Raw genomic sequence first — 9,149 nt, forward strand, 5'->3', positions numbered from 1 at the left:
TAATAACAATTTTTATGTTAAATAGCAAAGAATATTCGACGAGAATTTCAGAATGTAAATTATTTATCGCCCATAATGTTAATGGAATTATATGGAATATATTCGTAATAATTTTAACTACTTTTGAGGAGATTATAATGATATAAACAGTAATGAAGAATGAAAAATTTCTTTAAAACTGAAAACTTTAAAGAGGATCAACTATTATATTTTTTAAAACTTAAAAATGAGCAAGCACTAATCCCTAGTATTTATATATATTCAATAATACTAAAATTTGTGATATTTCATTTATTTAAACACTTTCTATTAATATTAGACCACTGTTGTAACTTGAATATCAAATCTAAGTAATATCTAGGTAAATGATACATTTTCTTAAACAAACCTAAAAGTAGTGACAATGATTCTTAACCATCAGATGTAATTTTCCCTAGATATACCATTTCCTCAACTTGCTCCAGTTTTTGGCTATCAATTTATACATCAGCTTTTACTTTTGGGTTTCTGGCACGGACTATTATTTTCATTTTTGATGTTCCGAGCATTTCATCCGTTTCTTCAATTGCACTCTGTATGTTCCCTTCAATCTCTACTATAATCACGATGTCATCGGCAAAACGTATCTTTGAAACAATTTCTCCACCAATTTAGATTCCAGTATTTAGTCTTTTTAGCTTTGTTTTAATTTATTTTAACTTTTTTTACTTTTTTGATATAACAATTAATGATTGGTGATGATAACGTATAGTCTTGTCAAACTCCTTTTTTTTATTTGAGTGTTAGTTGTAGTGATTTCTCCTTTTTCAATGCAAGCTGTCTGATTCTTATAGAGACTGTGGATCATTCTTAGATCTTGCTGATCAACATCTATTTCTTGTAGTGTGAGCAGAATTTTATTCCAATATACTTTATCAAAAGCTTTTTCCAGGTCTATAAAGGCTAAATATGTAACTTTATTTTTACCAATCTGTTTTTCAATTAAAATTCACATTCCTAAAATTACTTCTCGTGTGCTTTTTGTTTTCTAAATCCATATTGGTCATTTTTAAAGTACTATTCCACTTTTTCTTCTATTCTTCATTTTATTATTTTTGTTAAGATTTAGAATTAAAATAGTAAGCAATTTCTCACCAGTATTTAAAGTTTTTGGTAGGGGGCAACGTTGCTTGGCATTTTCCGTATGTATATTCTTCTCTTGAGGTTTTGAAATCTGGTATTCGTTATAACCATCCAATTTATTCTTCAGAACTCTACTATTTTCTCTCCTCTTGCATTCGTTATTCCTTAGCCGAAGTCTCCGATTTCTCTACCTTCTCCGCATTCACCAAATATAGCATTAAAATATCTCATCATGATTACATTATCGTGTGGATTGACATATTTCAAAAGCTCTTCCATGCCTGCTTACACTTCTTTTACTTCTTCATCATCTGCTTTTGACGTTTGTCCATAAACTTGTATAATTACCAGATTGTTTGATGTTAATTCCTTTTTGACCAAAAATAATCTGCTACTCTAACAACTCCAACACCGGCTTGTCCTTTTGTACTATTTTTATGGATAAAATTAAAATCATCTGATCAAAAGTCACCATTGTCGGACCAACGTATTTCGCATAATGCTAATATGTCTAAATCTAATCTTTTTATTTATATTTTTGTATTTTCCAGTTTTTCTGCTTTCAACATTATTTATATGTTTCACGTTCCTATTCTCTGTTTTTATGTATCCTGCATGGTATATTCCACTCGGACATCCAAACGGGAAGCTATTTTATATTCGGACAACACTTTTACTCTGGAGAATCTATTTTAGAAGTCAAGTGTAGTAGTTGCCTAACTAAGGATGTTAATGTGGTGGTTTCCCTTTGCCTTCTAAATCACAGTCCAAACCCTATTTCAAGGGATTGGTGTCCGAGTGTAGATAATCTTTATTATCTACACCTAATATTAGAAACGCTGGTTACCTAGGTTCTTTTCAGTCGGTTCTTACGACAGGCACGGACTACCGAGAATGTATTTTAAATCTCACCCTTAGGGGCAAATTAAAAATTAAAAATAAATATTCACTATTACCTTTAACCTGTTACAAAAACCAATTAATTATCTCATAAAAAACTATTGAAAATTTACGGTTTTTTTTTTTTTTTAATTCTTCTTATAATAACTCCTGAATACATAGTTATTTGACTTATTTATTACTACAACCAAAATAATTTTACACTTAGAAATCTTTATTAGCGAAAAAAATTATTAAATGATTTAAATTTCTTAAAAATTAATTTAGCATTTAATTTTTGTCTCATATGTTCTTAGTTATTAAAATAAAAAAATGTTACTTCAAAGTCCCACAAATAACATTTATAACTATCGAACAAATATAATTAATATTATAACATAAACATTTCTAATCAATCAATCTATCTTATTTATAATCGTGGTAATTATTAAAAAATTAAATATAATCTATTATATGATATATTTTTCCCGATAATTTCTCTTAGATAAAATAATTTTAATTTTAACGCTTTAAATGAGCTATAAAATTAATCGCTTAACAAAATTTTATTTTCAGTATTTATTACAAATAGATGATTGGGAAAACTTTAATAGGCCTGGTGATTGGAAATTGAAAAAGTCAAAATATTCAAGCCTATCAAATTTTATAAGCCAGCGGTTTATGTTAGATTTAATTCTGAATCTAAAAAAGAATTTAACATGTCAATATGTTAATAGGATTGAATTTCTCATCATACGATATAGATTTCATCAGAAATATACACACAACCAAGTTGTAATGTACGGTAGTTTAATAGATGCACTTTCCGAACCAGTCATTACTCCTGAGGTATATCTTTATTAAAACTAATATTTTTTTTTTTTTTACTTATTTAACTATTACTTTACGGATTTTAAAAATATTCCAACGTTTTAAAATGAAATATAAAAGAATTAGGTAAATATTTTGTGTGAGCATGTAATGAATTATTCATTCATCGAATAGCACTCACTATTTCAAGATCAATTAAGGTTTTTGAAAACATTGTTTTCGCTTAATATCTCCAGTTAAAGTTGTTTTTAAAACTAACTTATATTTTTTATCATATTAAATTTTAAGTTTTTATTTTTTTTAACATTCATATTTAACTTTATATTAACCAAAATATTTTTCTAATTATTTAAATAGATAACAATCTACATTTGGTCCAATAGTTTTTAAGTAATAAATATTTAAATTTTTTTAAGCGGAATGATGAAGTATTGGAATACCTCACAAATTGTTAATTTCTTATGCTACATACTTAAATTTAACATCGATCGTAAAATATGTCTTCCTACATTGTTTTTATAAAATATTTACCATATTATAATAATTGCTTATTTTTTAAGCACGTTTCATAAAAAAATGTTTTTTAAGTTTTGGGTTAATTTTGCATGTTCGACAAACTTTTTTTATTTATCCTATTTTATTTAATTCCGATACCTTGTCATTCTTGATATTTAGTCTAACAGTACACATTTTCCATTTATATATTTTAATTAATGTTTTTAAACAATCGACTTTTTGTATTTATTCCTTCCAAATGAGGTTTTTATTAGTAACGTGCGAGCAACCGTACCTAACGCACGCCCGTGTCGTCGCTCCTTTAGTACCGCTGCGTATCAGTATATTTTTCCTTTTATTGATAACCACCTAGCGTCTACATTATGTGAACTGATTCAATTCGTAATAGTCTCAAGTGTCTCATTACCTGCTCGTCGCGTTCGACCGCGCCGCGCAACACTGGACTACTTTTGTCCGTAAGATAAACATGCCTAAATCACCAAATGTACAAACTAATAATACAAATAAAATTATTACTATCAACAAAAACAAAACCAATATACAGGAGGCTCGCCAAATCAGTCCTTCAAATAAGCCCGATTCAAACAGCATGAATAATGATAGCCGGTCAGCACAAACGAATAAACGGAATCTTTCCAGCTCCTAAAATTCAGCTTCCGAACCGTTAACTCCGAATCCAAGTAAAAATATTATATTAACAAACCATAAAAAAAAGATTTTTGTTACACGTAACAGATTCGAAACACTTGCCCAAGACGATTTGTTTGAAACTACTACTGCTGAAAATATACCCAACTCTCATCAAACTAACACTAATAATACTGATGTCGAAATTTTCATTAAACCTCCTCCACTTATATTTGTCAAAGGTGTCGAAGATTATCCCGAGCTATGTACGACCTTAATCGAGCTAATTGGTGTAGACAATTTCATGTGCAAGTCTACAACTAACTCATTAAAAATTCAAACCACGAACCCTAGTGCGTTCAGAGCATTAATACAATTTCTAAAAACTGAAAAAGCTGAATATCATACTTACCAATTGAAAGAGGACAAACCACTCCGAGTAGTTATTCGCAACCTGCACTCATCCACGCCTCTAACTCTAATAAAAGAGGAGTTAGAAGTTCGGTGTTTTGAGGTAAGGCAAGTTACTAATGTGTTACACAAAGTCAGCAAAACCCCCCTCCTACTATTCTTCATTGATCTTGAGCCAACATCTCAGTCAAATGAAATTTTCCAACTTTCTTCACTACTTCACTGTAAAATTAAAGTTGAAGAACCATATAAACCAAAAACAATCAGTCAATGTTTCAATTACTAACAATACGGACACACTAGAGGTTACTGTGGATATCATCCTCGTTGTGTTCGCTGTGGAGCGGATCATCAGTCATCTGCATGCCCGAAATGTGTCCACTGTTCTCAAAGCCACCCAGCAAACTACAAAGGCTGCTCAATCTTTAAAGAACTTCAACGTCGAAAAATATCCAGCGCGCCAAGTTACCGAATAGATAATAATTATAAAACTAAATCCATTAATGTATAAAGTAACCACCCATCAAATCACACTCACTCTAATCCACAAACACAAACTTACGCTCAGGCTACGTCCAACACTCCAGTTAACAACACTTCAACTCCTATCAATGAAACTCATCCTCTTGATTTAAACAAATTAATGTCAAATTTTATAGACGAAATTAAAACATTAATTATGCCTCTTATAGCTCTATTAACTAAAGTAGTTTCCAAGCTCCCCGACAAATAATGGCCAATAATTATAATAATTCCGTCACTGACAACTCGCTCTTAATAATACAATTTAACGCTAATGGACTCAAAAACCATGTCAATGAACTAGAATCTGTTCTTATCAACAAACGCATTGACATTGCCCTTATTTCTGAGACTCACTTCACAAAATACTCACATATCCATATTCCCGGTTAGACTTTAATTAAAACAAATTACCCAGATAATACAGCACACGGTGGTGCTGCTATTTTTATTAAATCCACTATAGAATTTAATCCCTTGCCTAGTTTCTCCCAAGCTTTTCTCCAATATTGTACTATTAATTTAAAAATAAATAATTATCCACTCACTATTGCAGCTATATACTCGCCCCCTAAGCATATCGTTACTGACATACAATTCTCTGACTACTTTAGCACATTTAATAACTACTTTATTATAGGTGGCGATTTCAATGCCAAACACCAGTCATGGGGGTGCTGAGTGAATAACCCACGTGGTGTCATATTGTATAATTTTACCAATCAAAAAAAATTTAAAGTTCTAGCTCCACCTGACCCAACGTATTGGCCTTCGTCTTCCCGGAAAAACCCTGATATTTTAGATATTTTTGTGACCAAATTACCAAATAACTTATTTAGCACTACTAAAAATTTACTTTATTTAAATTCCGATCACTCATCAGTGCTCTTAACTCTCAATACTTCCCCAACTTATAAAGAATCCAATAAACTATTTAATAAATTCACAGATCATTCCATGTTTACTGAACTAGTCAATAAAGAAATAAATTTAAACATAAAACTAAAAACACCCGATGATATAGATTTAGCGATCCATAACCTTACCAATGTTATAAAAACTGCAGCTTGGTCAGCTACAAATGCTATTCTAGCTCTTCCCTCGTCTGATCCATTATCTGTGTACATACGTAACAAAATAGTCGAAAAACGGAGAGCTAGAGCTCTCTTCCAGCGCACTCGGCTCCCTTCCCATAAACTAATTTACAATAACCTAGCTAATTCCTTGAAAAAAATGCTAGCAAAAATTAAGACAAATGTTTGGCAAAATCACTCATTGAAGCTTACTCCCAAAGATGGTAGTCTCTGGAGGGAAACAAAACAAATTCTTCGTTACAAATCACCAAATCTCCCTATCAAAAAATCAGACGGTAGACTTGCCACCTCTGACCTTGAAAATGCAGAACTCTTTAAGGAGCATCTTTCTCAAACTTTCAACCACACTCTAAGATAATTGACAATGAAAATATGAACTCAGTAGAAACGTTCCTGAATGCTTCCCTTCCTCTAACTCTCCCTGTCAAGTCATTTACACCAAACGATGTGAAATATGCCAAACTAAAATGCTCACTAAACAAATCACCGGGTTATGATCGCATTACTGTGGAAGTAGCCAGATCCCTTCCAACTAGAGCTATCGTTCACATCACTCACATATTTAATGCTGCACTTAGACTTTCTTATTTTCCTCTACTGTGGAAATTCTCCACTATAATCTTGTTTCCTAAACCAAATAAGCCGCCGGACATTCATTCATCACATCGACCAATCAGCCTTCTTCCATTTTTCGCTAAAATCCTCGAACAATTAATTCTGAAACGTATTCTACATATCATTACTCAAAATAATATTCTTCCTAATACCCAATTCGGCTTTCGGACATCTCACTCAACCATACACCAAGTGCACAGAGTCGTAGATGCCATTTCGTATTCCCTGGAAAAAAAACTTTATTGTAACTGTGTGTTCCTAGACTTTGCACAAGCCTTCGATAGGGTGTGGCACGATGGCCTTTTATATAAACTTAAGAAATTCATCCCTCCCACTTACTATCTACTCATCAAATCCTATTTAACGGATCGCTATTTTCAAGTTCACTACGGATCCGATCTTTTTGATTTAGCGCCTATAAATGCTGGTGTGCCTCAAGGTGGCATCATCTCACCAATTCTCTATAACATCTTTGCTTCTGATCAACCTTCTACCCCCAACACATCAGTAGCTGATTATGCTGATGACAAAGTGCTAATATCCATTAACAACAGTCCAATCTTAAAACCGACTTAAAACTTAACACAATAAACGATGAAGCTAAAATCTTTTAAAAAAAGATTTCATTATCGCCTAAATAATCATCCAAATCAACTAATAAAAAACTTGGCCAATCCCTCAATTCCAGGAAATCCTTCGAGACGTCTGAAGCGTAAGTGGTGTCGAGACCTCTTAAATTAAATTCTAAATTTAATTACAAAAAAAAAAAAAAAATTAATAAATAATTATCAAGTTAGCAGAAAGTGTCATAAATGGGGGGCTTCTTTCAAGAAAAACCTCATGTCTCGTTTATCTTTACCACATTTTCTTATTGTGTCTAATATTGATACAAATTGTTAATTACTTTAAAAAAAAAAAGGTTTTTATTACTGAGCAGCAGTATATTATCGAAAAAAAGTAAATAAAATTTAAAATAATATGGCAATGTTATACAATAGATTTTAATATACACTTTTAATTTATATGATAAATTCGTTTCTTAGGTCATACAAAATTAAGCCATGTCATTTTTATAATTCTCACTTTTTTAGTTTTAGCTTTATTTATCACTATTTTTAAACACAGCAATTTTGATTAATTTCAGGACCGTTTGAGAAATTTAGAAGCACATGAACTATTTTCTATGTTTTTGATGGAGCGTAATAAAATTGCAATTACAAAGGCAAATCATGCATAATGCTTTTTAATGATTTTTGAATATTACACATCGTTAAAATATATTTATGAATTTCTAAAAATTTCCACTTTTTTGGTGAATTTTTTTTTTTATCTTGTATATACTTTTTTGAAGTAGCAGTCAATATAATTTCAATATAATTTTTATCTTTGAATTTAAAGAGCTTAATACATAAATATATTAAACACAGTATCGACGTGCAATAAAATATGTTATATGCATCACTAAATTTTAATTTTAAGGACACAATTTTTTTTTTTTTTTTAGGCAAAAAAAATAGGTGCCAATCAAGCTTATTATAAGTATTCGAGGAATCCTAGACTCTGTAAAATTGAAAAAGAAACACTATAATATATTTCGTAACAGGTGATAATTTATAATATCTAATTTACTGAATTACTGAATTGTAATTACCATGAATAACAATAACAATATAAATGAATATTATTGTGGTAATTTGTAACTAACAAATTGGTATAATAAATAACAATTATCATGTCTAAAAAAAAAAAAAAAAAAAACAGTGAATAATACATAAACTCAGCTAAGTGGACATAGTAAATTAGTTTATATTACTAGGGATAATTTAAGTATGATTGATGTTATGTTGATTAAATTTTTGAAAAAAGGTTCATGATGTATACAGTATACTTCAAGAGAGTTTGAAGAGATTAAAATTAGTCTAATTACTAAAAAAATCCTAATAACTGTGTTAAAAATCTATGCAGTTAGCATGTAACAAAATCAAAGGATGCGTAAATCTTTAATCACTTAATCCGCTGCTGGAAGCATATTTTTTTTTTACAATTGGTTGCACAGGGTAAACATTTTTTGTCACATGAAACATACTTAAATACTTACTTTTGATTATTATATAATTTACATTTCATATGTATAGTTATAACAAAAACTCTTCATTGAACTCCGTGTCACAAAAATGGCCAAGTAAAAAAAAAAAAACTATAAAGCCATAAAAATGTGATATCATAAATAAATGCTAAGTAAATTTAATTTTATTCAAATACACTGCTTAGTTTCAAATTGTAATGACTTATTTACTTGGTGAGAAATTATTTTAAGTAGAAATGTCCATTGCGATATTTTAATTTTTAATGAACTTCTTATTCCTTTTGTTAATATTGTTCACGTATTTCGTGTTCGGTGCCATTTAAAGTACTTACATAAGTGTACTTTAATTACCTAACTTAACTAAACATTTATTTATGACATCATAACATTATAGTTTAAAAAATAATAAAAACTGTTAGGTAATATAATATTATTAATATTATTAT

At 30.0% G+C, this 9,149-nt stretch overlaps 1 protein-coding gene across 1 annotated transcript; it reads left to right on the plus strand.

The window, feature by feature from the left end:
* Nucleotides 1-1,354: 1,354 nt before the first annotated feature.
* Nucleotides 1,355-8,236, plus strand: LOC112599430. Its single transcript, XM_025346341.1, has 4 exons — nucleotides 1,355-1,444; nucleotides 2,578-2,850; nucleotides 7,762-7,839; nucleotides 8,122-8,236. The coding sequence occupies exons 1-4, from the start codon at nucleotides 1,355-1,357 to the stop codon at nucleotides 8,203-8,205; spliced, it is 525 nt and encodes a 174-aa protein (XP_025202126.1). The 3' UTR covers nucleotides 8,206-8,236.
* Nucleotides 8,237-9,149: the final 913 nt, after the last annotated feature.

Source organism: Melanaphis sacchari, unplaced genomic scaffold (assembly GCF_002803265.2).
Source record: "Melanaphis sacchari strain LSU unplaced genomic scaffold, SCAv2.0 Contig519_pilon_pilon, whole genome shotgun sequence".
Classification (NCBI taxonomy): Eukaryota; Metazoa; Arthropoda; class Insecta; order Hemiptera; family Aphididae; genus Melanaphis; species Melanaphis sacchari.

Bases quoted from the DNA above. Each gene is read 5' to 3' on its own strand.
- LOC112599430 (XM_025346341.1), top strand. From the start codon at position 1,355: ATGATTACATTATCGTGTGGATTGACATATTTCAAAAGCTCTTCCATG. The intron at 1,445-2,577 runs GTTTGTCCATAA...TTTTATTTTCAG, and splicing joins CTTCATCATCTGCTTTTGAC to TATTTATTACAAATAGATGA. The intron at 2,851-7,761 runs GTATATCTTTAT...GATTAATTTCAG, and splicing joins AACCAGTCATTACTCCTGAG to GACCGTTTGAGAAATTTAGA.